We start from the raw sequence: 16,071 nt of genomic DNA, 5'->3' as shown, positions 1-16,071 counted from the left end.
TTTTTGTTTTGTTTTTTTCTCAGTGTGTCGTAACCTCCAGATATTTATATGATGAACCTCCAGAGCCACCTCTGAAAGACTGGAGAAACAAATGTGAATGGTTGTGATCACTGGACTTTTTCTAATACAGTATTATATGTGTTTGCTTCTTTAATTTCAACAAAGAAAGAAAATGCCACATGAAATATGTGCGATGTAATGTTCCCTCAGCTGACCTCCATGTTTTGGCTCTGTGTCATCAGGCCATGTTCAGCCTGTGCATGGTGGAGAGCGAGGCAGATGAAGTGACTCTGCAGGGAGTGACCAGCGTTGGACTGAAGCACGCTTTAGATTTCGCTTACACTGGACAGGTGAGTTTGAGCCATCGTGAGCAAACTGACAAAAAAAACCCAAAACAACAACAACATTTGCAGAGATGGAAATGCTGTCGACAGAAAATCTCATGAAAAGAAATCACAGTACACCACACAGAAATTTTTAGATTAATATCCAGAAAGTTATTTATCAGTACATATCATTACATTTGCTAAACTGTGGGTGAACGTCCACTACTACTGTTAAATTGTTCTGATGTATCATTAGGTTTAGCAACCAAGTTCTCTGCCAGGTGACATAGTTTGTTGACTCTGATTTATTGAATCCTTATTTGGCTGCCTAATCAGCCTTACTTTCTACACTGTTTCAAGGCTAAGCTACATTGCCTGATCCCATTTGCCTGATTGGCAATTTTGTCTCATTTGGACGTCTAGGCCTGCTCAATTGATCAGCCTTCGTTGCTTTAAATTTGCAACCTCTCTGGAATGAAATGCTTTAACCTGTAGTGCAAGAAATAATATACATGTTTTTAATATAAAAATATACAGTAATAATGCAAGCATCTTTTTTGCATGTGTGGTGAACCCCCATAATAACCGGTGTTTCACTGTATATAAAAAATGGTGCTACGTGCAGTCCCCTTTTTTTGCAGTCACAATTGCACTTTTAAGTTCAGGACTATACAGGACTGCAATTTAATGCAGCCATTCTGTGCCTGTGTGTCCTTTGAGCCGGGTTCTTCACTTCACTTTGACAATTCTCAAAGTGAAGAGTGCCGTGTCCCACTTAAAAACCAGAAAATGCCGTGTCCCACTAAAAAACCAGAAAATCCCCTGGGGCTCACCCAAACTTAAATCTTCACTCTAATGAAAATACAAGAGAAAGTGATGTATTTCCTTGACTGTTTTATTCAGGAAACATAAACAACACAGGCCTTTGGCTATAAATCACCACTCATCCATATGTAAAGTGTTAAAGCCCATGTGTGACCCACCTGCCACTGGGATGCAAATTTCAATACAAGAGTAAATAAATTTAGGTCAGACCAGTGAGTAATATCACAAACTAACGGCCTCTTATTACCAGTTTTAATTCACTTTTTATCTAAACAAATTCATTTACATATATAAATATGCAACTGTAAATAATTTCATACTGAATTTCTGTTATTACTACAGCCTACCTGCAGTACCGGCCCCCACTTTGGAATTCACTTTGTTAAAAAGATACTTCTGTTAAACCCCTTGAGTTAAAGCTGAAAGTCTGGACTTCAGTCACATCTTGACTGTTTGACTGATACAAAATCCATCCATTTTTTAAATATACAGTCCTAGATAACAAGTAAATGGGCTGCAATCTCTGAGATGCAAGTTATGTTTGTTTTCCCTACTGTTCACTAAAATACACCATATAAAGACAACATAAACGCTCACGTGGTTTAGCAAATTTATTTAGCCAAGCTAACCAAGCTATATAAGCAAGCACAGTGCAGCTACTCAGCATGCTAAGCTAACCAGCATGTTCTTAGTACTGGCAGACAGTAGCCAAACACTAAACTAACTCCCTCAGCTAGCATAGCAGCACACAACATAACTGGCTAACAAGCTATGAAGAATATTTGCAGAAGTGATTCCAGTGCTGTTCTTCTTTGATATATACACTTTACATGTACATGTATATAGTTGTTTAAGGAGCTTGGAAAGAAAAGCGCCTGGACTTCTTTGAGTTGCTTGAAGACGTTTCACCTCTCATCCGAGAAGCTTCTTCAGTTCTAAGGGTCAAATGGTGGAGAGTCCCAGATTTAAACCCAGTGGGAGTTTCCCCCCCAAAGAGGGACAAAGGACCCCCTGATGATCCTCTACCTAATCACATGAGCCAAGGTGTGAAAGTGGGTGTGGGTCACAGTCAGCCAGGGTTTCGGGTGAGCTCATTGTGAAACCTGGCCCCACCCTATCGTGTGATTTCCCGAGGTCAGATGGCCCAGGATGTGAGTGGACGTTAAGGCCTCTTTGACTCCCATCACCCTCTGGAACACAAACTTGGGGTAATCAGGATCCTACACCACCGGGCAGAACATGTTCCCTCTAAGCCTGAAGGGAAAAAGAAGGAACACACACATGTAAAGGAAGCACTTAAAACATGCGGTTATCCTAATTGGGCGTTCATAAAGTCAGCAAAGAGGCACAGAAAAGAAGATCAGACACCAGCGAGGGAGGATAAGAAAAACAGACGCAACAACATCGTCATCCCCTATGTAGCCGGTGTATCAGAGAAACTCAGGAGAGTTTTCTCCAAGCATGACATCCCGGTGCATTTCAGACCCAGCAACACACTCAGACAGAAACTGGTTCACCCGAAAGACAAAACTCCTAAACACAAACTTAACAATGTGGTGTATGCTGTACAGTGCAGCGAGGAATGCCCAGACCTCTACATCGGAGAGACCAAACAGCCACTTCACAAGCGCATGGCACAACATAGAAGAGCCACCTCCACGGGACAGGACTCAGCAGTCCATCTGCATCTAAAGGACAAAGGTCACTCTTTCGAGGATGCCAATCTTCACCTTTTGGACAGAGAGGACAGATGGTTTGAAAGAGGAGTGAAAGAAGCTATTTACGTCCACTGTGAGCGACCATCTATCAACAGAGGCGGTGGTTTATAACACCAACTGTCTGCCATCTATAATCCATTTTTGAGTTCCCTTCCCAGACGCCTTAACGTCCACTCACACCCTGGGCCATCTGACCTCGGTAAATCACACGATAGGGTGGGGCCAGGTTTCACAATGAGCTCACCCAAAACCCTGGCTGATTGTGACCCACACCCACTTTCACACCTTGGCTCATGTGATTAGGTAGAGGATCATCAGGGGGTCCCTTGTCCCTCTTTGGGGGGAAAACTCCCACTGGGTTTAAATCTGGGACTCTCCACCATTTGACCTTAGAACTGAAGAAGCTTCTCGGATGAGAGGTGAAACGTCTTCAAGCAACTCAAAGAAGTCCAGACGCTTTTCTTTCCAAGCTCCTTAGACTACGATGACCTGGATGACCGAGAACCTTCACAGATACATTGTTGTTTGTTACTAAATATCTTGCTAAACAATTTTTTGCAGTTTGGGACTGTGTTGTCATGCATACCTGTAAATAAGTGTTCATTAAACAGTGATGCTGGTAATTGATTTAAGAACAATGAATGTGTGTATTTATTATTTATGAAAATCAGTTTTTACTGTCTCACTATATATGGTGAAATAATAAATAAAAATAAGATAAAAAAAATAATAACATGATAAATGAACACACGTCTGTGTTTTCATATATTAGCAAAGCGAACCACGGGCCTGGTTTTTGCTAGTAGTAGAGACGCTGTGGCTGGTCAAAGTAAAGATAAATTTGACTACTTTGAATGCCAGAGGGTTATCTGTCAAAGAGCATTATGTAGTTCATAAGCTGACCAAGCTGATGTTAGTAGATTAAAAAGCCTATGTACTAGCTATATTTTATAATTAAAGGGGAGTAGAAAAACAGCATACAAATTTGAAATACTCAAATACTGTACATTTACTTTAAAGCTGAAAATAACTTAATATTCTATCAGTGCCAAATATGTCACAAAACTAAATAAAAACATGGATTCTGCAGATTACCTCTTTAATCTCAGCAGCATAAGCTCCTACCGCTGGATGACTGAGTGTGGAGGTGCTTCATCAGATTTTTACTATGAACTGGCCCCTGCCCTGGCCACTCTGGTCAAAATAAAAACAGAAGAGCACACAATTACATTTCAGTGGTTCTTGTGAGTTCATGTCCTTGTCTTGTCGCCCAGTCGACAAAGAACGAGTGTGTGAGAATTCCTGTAAACCTTTCTTGACATTTTTTGTGCCAGTGATTCTTGCTTCACTAAGCAGCCCAGCGGCTTATTTTGTGTACCAAGAGGCCAGGAACTTTGTAATTACTCCTAATTTTATTTCCACAGTGGAAATGAGCAAAGAGTGAGTCGGTTAGCCAGTGTAAGTAGGTCAACAGCAGGCTTGCAAGCCGCCCTGCTTTGGTTGGCTCAGCTCCTGTCTGCCCAGAGGAGATGATAGCAGATGAGATGAGGGCAATAAGCTTACCCCCAGACCGTTAATAATGACCTACTAAAAATCCTTTAGCCACATGTCATAGGCCAGCAGGGTGAAGGAGGAGGCATGCCATCAGTAGCTTCATAGGATTTCTTTTATTTTTTTACTGGCTGCCAACCACAGCGGATCTCTCAATCAATTAAACATCCTGCAGCGCTGCCACAGTTTTATTAGCCACACGTGTACCAGATCACATGGCAGAGGACATGCGTTCTGCCTTACACGCATCTTCTTCCATTTTATATCTCCTCCAGGTGAAAGCTAGTAAGCGGCAATAACTGCTGGTTTACACAAGAGCTCACTGCACTCCCACACTGAAGCGGGCACGGCGTTATAAAACTGACTTCTGCTGTGTGAGGTAGAAGTGCTCTAACTGTAGTGGGCTTCTGGAGTGGATAGGAGAGCACGATATGAAGAGAGTTCACTTACTGTTATTACAGTCATCATTGCTGCTGCTGCTGCTGCCTGACAGGATGCTGATTGAGTGAAAAAGGGAAAAATGTGGGGTTTGATGTTTTTGATAGCATGCTTTCCTCAGTTCATAGTGACCGAATAGATGAAGAGGTGCTTGGAAATTAGTTTTTTTCAAATCAACATTTTTATCTGCTCTGTTCTGCTGTTTTTTTTTTCTTCTATAGCTCAGTGTATCTAGATTCTTGTTAATGAAGCAAAAACCACTTGCTATTGCTCTCTGTCTTAATATGTTAAGCTTATGAGGCCCATAGATGGTGCGGCTTGTTAACTGGATTCCTGCCCAGGCCTGGAAGGAAACCATACTGTGATAAATGGGAATGTGCAGATGCAGCTAATTGTGGAGAAGGAGGGTAGAAAAAAAAATCTTATCAGAGCGGCTTGCTGGGAATATTTTCTAAGTGGTTTTATATTATACTATTATAAACAAGTAGCCTGATGATTTCAAATGAAGTGTTTACATGAATCCTAAAGTGGCCAAATAATGCGTTATAATGCAGTGAGAGCAATCATGTAGACTGAATGGCCAAACATGCAGTAGAATTAAGTAACACATTTGTATTCAGATCTGCTCATTTTGTTTTTCAGATTCATAAATAATCAGTAGGCTCCAGCAAAATTGATACTCCTGAGGCCTGCTAAACAATGTTCAGTCCATTACTGTGGCAACAGTACCGATGGGTGAGAGAGACAAATGATGAAGTCATTTTTCACACTTTCACTGCTGATGCAGTCACAGCTCTGTGGATATGTAGGGCAGAGCTGCTGAAGGGATTATCAAAGGTTTTGTAGGTTGGGGTTTTTTTTGTTTTTAAAACCAATCTAAACTGTGCGACAGGTGATTCCACAGGATGAGGGAGATAGCATGGTGTCTAGTCTGACTGGGTAACGATTTAAGTGATGCCACCCTCTGCACAGTTCTTCACCCCTACCTGGCTCTGCTCCTAAGAGCTTACGAGAACGAACTGGCTGCGTTGCAGAGCGTTATGTTGCATATGGGTGGGTAATATGGAGGAAACAGAAGGAAGCTTTCAGTGCATAATTTTCATCCGCTGCTCATTTAGCTAAACAGGAAGCATTTTGGCAGAAACTGTGCAGAAATAATTGCCTGAATATGTTGCTGTGCTGCGAGGAGAATAATGGCAAATCAAGCACAATGGTCAAGCAGGGTTTTTTTTGTTCGTTTCCGCATTATCCGTTGCACTGTCCGAAACATTTTTACATTTAACCAGTGGAAATCAAACTTAGCCCAACTAAAGAGTGAAAATAAGAAAGAAATTACAAATATATATACTTTTTTTAGTTCTAAGGTTGTATGTGTTAGGACATGAAAAAATAAATCATCTTCTTCTCACATGCTTGATAGCTGGATTAATGTCTCTGGGCTAAAATGCTGTGTTTAGATTTTATCAAATGTAGCATGGTGCATTATGGATAAATATTAAAGACATTATTCCAGAAATCTTGTGATTTTTCGGAACAAATTTTCTGAAATGTTCCAAGAAAATTGTACAGTACAGTACAAAAGTTCAGAAAAAGTCATCACTTGAAAACGACCTAGAGCTCAGCTGCAGTGAAACGGACACTCAGACACAAATGTTAAAAAAAGAAACCTAATGACCCTGTTTGAATGCTCTGAACCAGATTCTGCTGGAGCCAGCGGTGATCCAGGACGTCCTGTCTGCAGGCAGCCACCTTCAGCTGCTGGAGCTCCTCAGCCTCTGCTCACACTACCTCATCCAGGTGCGTGCGCAAAGCACAGACGCACACGCGCACATGAACGCACGCATGCACACAAACGTTCACATGTTCTGGTGTCCTTGTGTGTGAGCTGGGAACTGCGGACATTAGGAAAAGAAATCAGCCCAGAAACAGGTTCATGCTACAAAGTCCTCATCAGGTTAATGGAAATCTGGTAATAACACTGATGTGTGAGAAGTATGGTCCACTCAGGAACAGTTGCTCCGTTTGATCCTATCTGCCAGTTATATCCGGGGAATTTTTACAAATGAGTCACCTTACTTGGAGTTGAATAGCTTACATAGGTCATTTTACACATTTCCTAAATCATTATCCAAACTGTCAAGTATCTCCTGTGTTTCTTTCCAGTTTTCTTTAATTACTATATAATTTTTGCTTTTTTTCCTTCAGAGTCAGAAATGAAGATGTTATGTGTAAGAACTGTGAGCTGTTGCAGTTATTAGGGTGTGTGAAAGGCATCTCACCTTTGTTAGGAAAATAATGCAATTTTATATCAAGATTATTGTGATTATATTGATACTGACTGCTTGCATATTAAAATACTGACATGGTGTCCCCATCTAAACCAGTAAAAGAGCAAATGACTAGAATTGGATCAAAGAGTCCTTTTCTTCAATCTCTTTGTCGTTACCTTTAATTAGGTAATTTCTACTTTTGGTACTTGTGTGAAAATCAGGTGATGTTTTAGGACCTATTTGAGAAATGTAAAAATTCCAAAGGGTTCAAACCTCTACAACAACAGTGTATGTGTTAACGTCTGTTTCTGCGCTGTTGTTGTTAGTCAAACTCACTTAGGCTATAATGTGTTAATTAGTGAGATGCAGAGGTGCCTCTAGTTTAACTGTTTTTTTCATTTTTTTTTCTTTTGACAGAGAAAGGCTCGCTCTGTTTTGGTCTTTGTGTCTAAAGAAATTAAACTGGGATCAATCTTTTCATCTTTAAAAAAAAAAATTGGGGTGTCTTGAAAAATGTTGAGCTATTTCTTCTAAATACCTTGACCGCAAAGTCAAAACTAATTCATGCACAGGAAGAGTGCTGCAGTTCTTCCATCTGATGATGGTCTAGTATGAATGTTTAAAGGTCAGTTAGAGGATGCAAGCCCCAGACCTGGGAAGCGTTTAGTGCTGTTGCTCAAGGACACTTCTGCTGGGTTTATGCCTGACGTCTACAGCAAGGTACCTCAGGCCAGATCATTTCAAGAATTGGGCCACGCTGACGTGTGTTTCATGCATTTTATCGCAAGATGCATGTGTTAGAACAGAAGCAAAGTCGGCCTACTGTTCTCTGGGTATGTAGCGAAGCGCTGCTGTAAATAAAAAGCAAATCAGGTGGAGGTTGCTGTGGAACAGAAATAGTCTAAGATATCTGATACATGGCTTTATAGTAAGCTTCCCCAGAATGGAATCAGTGACTTTTCATAACATAGATAGATAGATAGATAGATAGATAGATAGATAGATAGATAGATAGATAGATAGATAGATAGATAGATAGATAGATAGATAGATAGATAGATAGATAGATAGATTTTCTTTGGAATTGGCTACTTTCTCACTCATTTGTGTTTTCTGAGGATGTGTTTTGTTTATTAAACCACTTAACACTGATCTATGAATCATTCAAGCATAAAAAAGCTCCTAAAGGGTGAACCAATGTTGTGTCAACACACAGCAGGGAGCAGAGCAAAAGAACCTATTTTAAATGACACGTTTAGGCTCTTTGTTACATGTTACTGTTGAGTCTACGAAAAATGCTGAAGATCACAGTTTGACAGGCAGAAAAACAACAAGATGATTCCTAAAAAGCTATTAGCTGAAAGCGTGGCTTGCATGGTGTGCAGTGTGTCCTAAAAAAAGGATGACAGTCTCAGTGGAAGGGTGGCTGTCAAGAAGCTATTCTGAAGGGGGGGGGGGGGGGGGGGGGGGGTGCAGGGAGAAAAGGATGAGGCATGCCAAATTACACAAGTACTGTACTGAAAATCCAAAGAGGAGCTTTGAATCTATCTGTCTGTCTGTCTATCTATGTACAAGAGTGCAGTCCTAGGAACAGCAAAAATACTGCACAGGACCCTAAAGCTCCCAGGCCTCTGGTAGAGGACCCGAGCTTGAAGGATAAAGACTGCCCGCAGGGTCGAGAGCGGATTTTTTAAATATATCTTGATATTCATTTATATCATGTTTTATATTCTGTTTGGAGATGTTGTCCTCAATTCCCCTCCATGAGGGTATAATCCTTTAACACTGTATTTCAACTCAGGCAAGACTTGGGTCTTACATTAGGACTGTAAATTTAGCTCCAATGTGCCATCTGCTGGTTGTAAAAGGATCATTGCTGGTTTTGTATTAATAATAACCATCCTTCATCATGACTTATCAATCAGAACAATTGATAAGTCATTAGCTAGCAACGCGCTTGTGTGTTCATCACAGCTATCGCATCAGCTCAATGTTCTATATGCAATTTGCTTAGAGTAAGGCCGGACTAATAAAAAAGACTTTTCTGTAAACACTTGAAAATCAGATACATTAGCCAGTCAGGATCATCTGTGTGATTTGTTAGATTCTAATTTGTTCCGCTGAGCATTTGATCAATACATTTCCGTTGCAGTGTATTACATTTTAACATTGACTGGCATGCATGTGTGACCCTTGCCACTGTTGTTTGTAAGATTCTCTAAACCCTCATTCAGATTTTTCTACATTTTGTTTTAATTTCACAGTAGCAAAATTGAAATGTAGTGAGCTGTAATGCAACGTTGTTCTTTAAAACCTCTGAGTGTGGCGGATTCACCAAGGTGCTACATTATTAAAGGCCGATCCGTAGGAGAGGGGAGCTGTTTGTGCTGTAGATGCTGCAAGAGAGCCAGAAGATGGCAGTCTTATTCCACTAGTCAGATCTCACTGGGCTTAGTCTTGCACCTTTCTCTAACTGTCTTCTAGTATTTGACACACAATGTTGTCGTGGCACTGAATTCAGACTTAGTGTGCATGTGGCTTATAAATGCAATATGAAGTGGGGATGATCGGCTTCTATTATTTGTAAATGTCACATATTCTCAGAACAAAACAATGGCTAACACATGAAGGATATTTGGTAAAATCTTACAATTTACACCTGCTAACAAAATGAGAAATAAAGCAGAGGTACAACAGATGTGAACCAATCTTTGTAAATGAAAGGTTCTCATTAGAATTATAATTCAGTCACTGCTCAAATAAATTTTTATGGACTTTCTATAGACAAAAATCATCCTCACTGTTTACTTCGGTGGATTTCCAGGATCATGTAGTCTGATAGCTGTCTCTAAAGTTTTTTTTTAACAGACCCTAATGGCCAATACGTCCATTCATCCCCCAGGAGCTGAGCAGCGTCAACTACCTGGAGCTGTATCGCGTGGCTGACTTGTTCCACCTCCCCACCTTAGAGGAGGCCGTGGTGGGCTTCCTGGTGGAGCATCTGTCTGAGCTGAGCCAGAGCCGACAGGACGAGGCCCTGCAGCTGCCCTACCGCCTCCTCAGGGAGGTGCTGAAGAGCGACCGTCTCACCTCTCTGAGCGAGGAGGAGATTTGGAAGGTACAAGACAAACGAGATGCAGTCCTGAAGTGTTAAAGCACAGTATTAATACGCTGATGACAGGAAAAACAATCATCTGTGATTGCAAATCTGAAGAAATTGCATTTTGGCACAAAATTCATCAAACACACACACATATATATATATGTATATATATATATATATAAAACACAAACATGTACAGAAATGCATGACACACAGCAGACGCTCAGACTAGTAAACAAGAAATTAAACACTGCCATCTGCATCTCATATACTGTTTGTTTATGTTGATGACAATGTGCAGTAGGAAGGGCTGCGTTTGACCGGGTGTTCGTCTGTCAGCGTATAGTAAGCGTGATGAACTGCCGGCATTGCGGAGTAAAGCGGCAGTGCAGGGTGGGACTCGCCGCTTTGACTGTTCATTTGCTCCAATCAGCCCCCGCACCACCGCCACCGCCACCCCCGCTCTTTCTCACTTCTTTTCTCCCCTCTCTTTCTTTCTCTCCTTCTTCTCTTCTCTGATTAGGCCCACCGCGGCTCCATCAGAGCCCCAATCCCCCAGCTGTCACTCGGCCGCCCGTCTGATTGAAAACAATCAGGCCTCTGATGGCACAATTACCCTGACCCTTTAGCCAGCCACCGCCGCCATAATCAGCCTCTGATTAGGCTGCTTTGGGGCTCCTTCACTTTACCCAGAAGGTTAATTTGGGCATCAGACGGAAGCGAGCGGCGAGCGGGGGCTGTCGTCCGAAAGGGGCGGTGGGCTGCAGGGTGGTGGGGTGCACGCCAAAGCCGGACTGACCTAGCTCGGGCGTCAATCATCGTCACTCAGAGTTTTCTTAGAGCCTCTCGTGCTCTGGAAATCACATTTTCTCTGCCTTTGTTTTTCCCCTCTCCCTCTCTCTCCCTCTCTCTCTATCTTGCCATCCTTTGCTCAGTCTCCCCTCCTCCCCTCACTATCTCTTTCCCTCACCCTCTTCTTTTCTCACACACACACACACATACACACACTCTCTCTCTCACACTTTCTCTTTCAGCGTGGAGGGGAAGGAGGGAGAAGGAGTTGATTTATTCTGTGCCCCGAGGAAGTTGTGTGATGCAGCGTGACCTTCACAGTCAGCTGCCGTAGTGCGCACACGCATGCTCACGCACACACATGCGCACGCACTCACGCACATGCACGCACGCACACTGTCACTTTAAAGCATTGAGCAGGAGAGAGGCGGGGTGAGCAGTGGAGGAAAGGGAAGACGAGACAGCAGAGTGGCACAGTTACCACAAAAAAGACAGAAGCCTGACTTGCATGTTTGTTGCATATTCACACCTTCAGAGGGGACTGAAAGGAGAAATGAGGAAAGGAAGGTTTCGTCTGGATAGCAAAGACAAGGCACGCATCCAGTGTGTTTGCATACATCACATCACGACTCCTGTATTATCAGTGCAGTCGTGACATTGACAGTTTTTTTCCCCCTGATTTGTTCTTAGCCATCCTCGTGTCCCTTTTCCCCCTAAAAATCTTTATTCCTTTATTCGCTGTAATAAGCTCTCAGTCTCTGCGCAGATTGCGCTAACAACCACTTTGTTTTCCTGATAATGGTATCAGTGATCTCCAGTCATCTCGCCCACATTCACACCTCGTCGCAGCTAAATAACCTTCCATCGCTCTCAAGTTCAATTAAATCCCTTTCCTGCTACCCGGTTCGCCCGCGTTAAACAAAGGAGGCTGCCTGTGGATATTTACAGTCTGAATATTGAATGCTGCTGATTAATAAATGCTTGTGTGTGTGTGTGTGTGTGTGTGTGTGTGTGTGTGTGTGTTAGCAACTATGGCTGTAGTGCTGGCTCAATCTTGCCATAATAGCCTATAGGTGTCTAGAAAAATTTCTGATTAGCAGTCCTTCAGTGTTTCTTTTTTTTCTCACATTGGTTTCCTTTCCCTATCTCTATTTTTTCCCAAAGTCTTTCCTACTGATTCTTTCCTTCTACACTTCCCTCTTATCCTAACGTCTTTCCTATTTGCCTTTTGAAGGGACTGGATGACAAACGACTGGAGCAGGGAGACTTTTGTTTCTAATTTAAAATTTGAAAAGAAACAAAAACTGAGCCATACTGAATTCAAATAATAATTTCATCAATAATACATTAAAATTGAATGAGCAGGTTTTGAATTTATGGAACCATGACAGCATGATGAATATTGTAGTCGCTGTTCTTCCTGCTTGCTCTTGGTCTCTAACTGATCTTCTCTTCTTTCTGGATTTAGCTGGTGGTTCTGTGGCTCGAGCACGACTGTCGCTACCAGTACACCGAGGACCTTCTGCAGCACGTCCGCTACGGCCTGATGGACGTCCCCACACTGCACCACCTTTCGCGTAGCCATCCTCTGGTCCAGTCTAGCCCTACCGCTGCAGCTCTGGTAGATGAGGCCTTGGACTACCACCGCGCCATCTTCGCTCAACCCCTCCACCAGTCAGCCCGCACCAGACCGCGCTTCCAGTCCCTCACCCTCTACATAGTTGGAGGTCGGAAGAGGGAGGTGAGCAGAGTCCGGGAGCTGCGGTATTTCAACCCAGCTGTGCAGGAGCACGTGCGAGTGGCGGGCGGGTCGAACTGGAGCGAACTGGTCCCCATGCCTACTGGACGCAGCCACCACTGCGTGGCTGTAATGGGGAACTTCCTGTTTGTCGTAGGTGGAGAGATGGAGCACGCCACTGGGAGGACATGTGCAGTAAGGACCGCCTGTAGATATGACCCCAGGGGCAACCGTTGGACTGAGATTGCCCCCATGAAGGCATGTAGGGAACACTTTGTCCTGGGAGCTCTGGGGCAGTACCTGTACGCAGTGGGAGGCAGGAATGAGCTGAGGCAGGTGCTGCCCTCTGTGGAGCGTTACTGTCCCAAGAGGAACAAATGGATGTTCGTCCAGCCCTTTGACCGCTCGCTGTCCTGCCACGCCGGCTGCGTTGCTGACAACCTGCTCTGGGTGTCAGGTACACAAGGAGAGAACACAGACTCAGCCTGCACATTCGGTCCCATATACGTTACTTTTATCTCACTTCACTTCTAAGTTCACACTTTCACACACATTTGCAGGAGAACGTGTCACTGCCAAAATCCTGAGATGTTTGTTTGTGTTCCAGGTGGGGTGACAAACACGGCTCAGTACCAAAACCGGCTGATGGTTTACGACCCAGAACAGGTAGCTGTGGACTGATTGGATTTGTTTCTGTGTGTCGAGGAAATGTATGTTCATTTTCCCTGATTACAGCTGTATACTCGATACTACGGCACCCTTTATCACCATATTCGCAAAACATACTAAAGCCAACTCGAGCCGGTATTTACATATAAGCTAAGAATGAATTTACTGTGAACGAGGCTGCTGATGATTATACTCTACAGTTCATTCTACTTTCAGTGGGGTTTTCTTTTTTTGAACAGTGATTTTGTTTTACTGACAGTAACCTTACTGTTTTCATTCATCTGCTGACTCTCATCAACAGCAAACAGCAGTGATCAGTACAAAAAACAAACAAAAAAATACCCCCTTTTACACGCCCAGGTCCGAACAGCTGACACACAAAATTTCCCTCAAGCTTCATATTTTTGTTTTCTCAGGAGTTTTTGGAGACCAAATGTGAGTAGATGAGATTCTTTGAGTTACATTTTTCAGGTGTTCAGAAACAGAACTCTAAATTGATGGTCTGTGGTGGTTGTGAACTGCTCGGTAAAGCGTTTTAATTGCTATTATGTCAGTGCTGAGAGCTTGTTGTGTCCTTGGAATCCTTGGAGTATTCAGAGCCACTTATTATGAGACTGATCCTGAGATTTTTCTCTGTGAAAGTTTGTACTGAGGTTAGCTTATAATACAGTTCACTGTTTGAATTATTGTTGACTGATGATGAGACTTTTGGAAAAGTACACACCTAAACATCGTCGGTGGAATAATAATGGAGTATTTTTTTTCTCTCTCCCAGAAATAAAAGCACACCTTACGTTCTCAATGACGGATAGCACAACAGGCAGGTGTCAAGTGTCTGCTAATTGATTTTCACACTGTATAGAATCAATTAAAAAAAATCCCAGGCACTCTGATAACTAGTAAAACTAGATTTGGGATGGGAATTGTATTTGTATACATGGTATGATTCATTTGTGCATCTGCAAAGGTGCGCTTAATGCGAAACGACACTTCCAGGACTCTACAGTGCTCTGAAAAACATTTTAAACTGAAAAAGCTGCACTTGTTCAGTCCTTTTCTAATTGCACTGTCATGGATTTTAACATTTAACATGCTAACTGAAAACTTTAGAGTTTGAGATGTAGCTCTTGGATTTTTTTTTGCATTTTCTCTGAGCACTCAAATGGGGTGAATTTACCCCAACTAACAAACTGCAAAATCTTTATAGAGGTGGTCATACTTGCTCTGGTCTTCCTTAGTTTTTCAATGTAGATGCCTGCGAAAACATTCCTTCACACAAAGCTGTAAAGGTATGTAAAGGTAAAACAACCCCTTTGCTTATTTCAGCAAGACAAAATGTGGCAAACAGTAAAATTTAGTTCCAACTTTTGACGTGTTTTTTTGGTTATATTTTGTAAATTAAATATGAGCTTTAAATGATTTTGATTCTGTGTGCAATAGTCAAACACACCTTTCTGCACTGGAATGTAGAGGGCTAAACCTCAATCGCTTGTGTTTATAGGCAGCTGCTAAAGCCTGTATATAGTACGCGGTGTGTATATGTGTAATGCGCATATCCATATGGGTCTGTGTTTGTATATGTCTGCGTGGAAGCGAGGGAATGAAGAAACGAAAGAGAGAGGAAGAGAGTCTCATTTGTATTCACCATGAATCTACATTCACCTGCCAGAGCAACAGCAACCCCCCACCCACTCTACCCTCAACAGATGGCCACCCGTCAGCTCCCAGCAGACACACACGCACACACACACTTTCTCTCTCTCATTCTCTGCCTCAATCAAGCACTCACACACACACAGAAAATACACTTCGACACACTTAGTGAAATGAGCAGGGATCCTCGGTGTAAAATGGAGTGGCTGAAACATATGATTAGAAATAGGGAGGGAAGTCATTAGTACAAACCTGAGCTCCAGTGTCACGTTATTTATCTAGCGCTGAGCATACATCAATTACCCATGCATGGATATGCTTAAATATTAATCTTCTTATTCATCCTCCTTCCCTTTCCACCCTCGCTGTTTCTCTCTGCCTCCCTCTTTGTACTGCATCTCTTATTTTCTCCCTTTTTTCCCCCCTTCAAATCCATCTGCCGTTCCCTCCCCATATCTACTCACCACCTCCTTCGCCTCCACCTCAGGACCAGTGGTTGGCCCGCAGTCCCATGTTGCAGAGGCGAGTATACCACGTCATGGCGGCGGTGAGGAGGGAACTGTACGTGTTAGGTGGGAACGACCTGGATTACAACAACGATCGCATTTTGGTCCGCCACATCGACTCCTATAATATGGACCTGGATCAGTGGACGCGGTGCTCATTCAGCCTCCTCACAGGTGGGCAAAGCGATGAAGCCACTGTGTGAACATGCATACATGCTCAGAAATAACTGTGTGACCTGCACAACTTTTTCCTGAAATGATCCATTAGACAGAAGCACAAGAAGCTTTGGCTGTGACAGAGAAATTGCAGCTTTCTTGCTGAGAGTTAGAGGAGATAGGTGATGCCACGGTCATGTCTGCGCTAACATAAAGCTACTGTCAGGAGATGGTTAGATTAACTTAGATAAAGACTAGAACTGGGGCAGTTAACTGACTCTATCGAGAAACAATGTTTGCTTCTGCTATTCACCTGACAGGATCAT

At 42.7% G+C, this 16,071-nt stretch overlaps 1 protein-coding gene across 5 annotated transcripts in view; it reads left to right on the top strand.

Annotated features, from left to right (window-relative positions):
- Positions 1 to 16,071, top strand: part of klhl32 (kelch-like family member 32) — a 32,744-nt gene that overhangs the window by 12,181 nt on the left and 4,492 nt on the right. For all 5 annotated transcript variants that reach the window (XM_006794799.3, XM_035909554.2, XM_035909553.2 and 2 more), the window contains 6 exons: positions 243 to 350; positions 6,557 to 6,655; positions 10,031 to 10,246; positions 12,492 to 13,218; positions 13,369 to 13,427; positions 15,571 to 15,763. In XM_006794799.3, the coding sequence (XP_006794862.1) occupies positions 243 to 350; positions 6,557 to 6,655; positions 10,031 to 10,246; positions 12,492 to 13,218; positions 13,369 to 13,427; positions 15,571 to 15,763 (1,402 nt within the window). The remainder of the gene's footprint in view (positions 1 to 242; positions 351 to 6,556; positions 6,656 to 10,030; positions 10,247 to 12,491; positions 13,219 to 13,368; positions 13,428 to 15,570; positions 15,764 to 16,071) is intronic.

Source organism: Neolamprologus brichardi, chromosome 11 (assembly GCF_056152115.1).
Source record: "Neolamprologus brichardi isolate AB-2024 chromosome 11, ASM5615211v1, whole genome shotgun sequence".
NCBI lineage: Eukaryota > Metazoa > Chordata > Actinopteri > Cichliformes > Cichlidae > Neolamprologus > Neolamprologus brichardi.
Note: the sequence above shows the minus strand (reverse complement) of the source record. Positions and strands in the feature narration are given on the sequence as shown.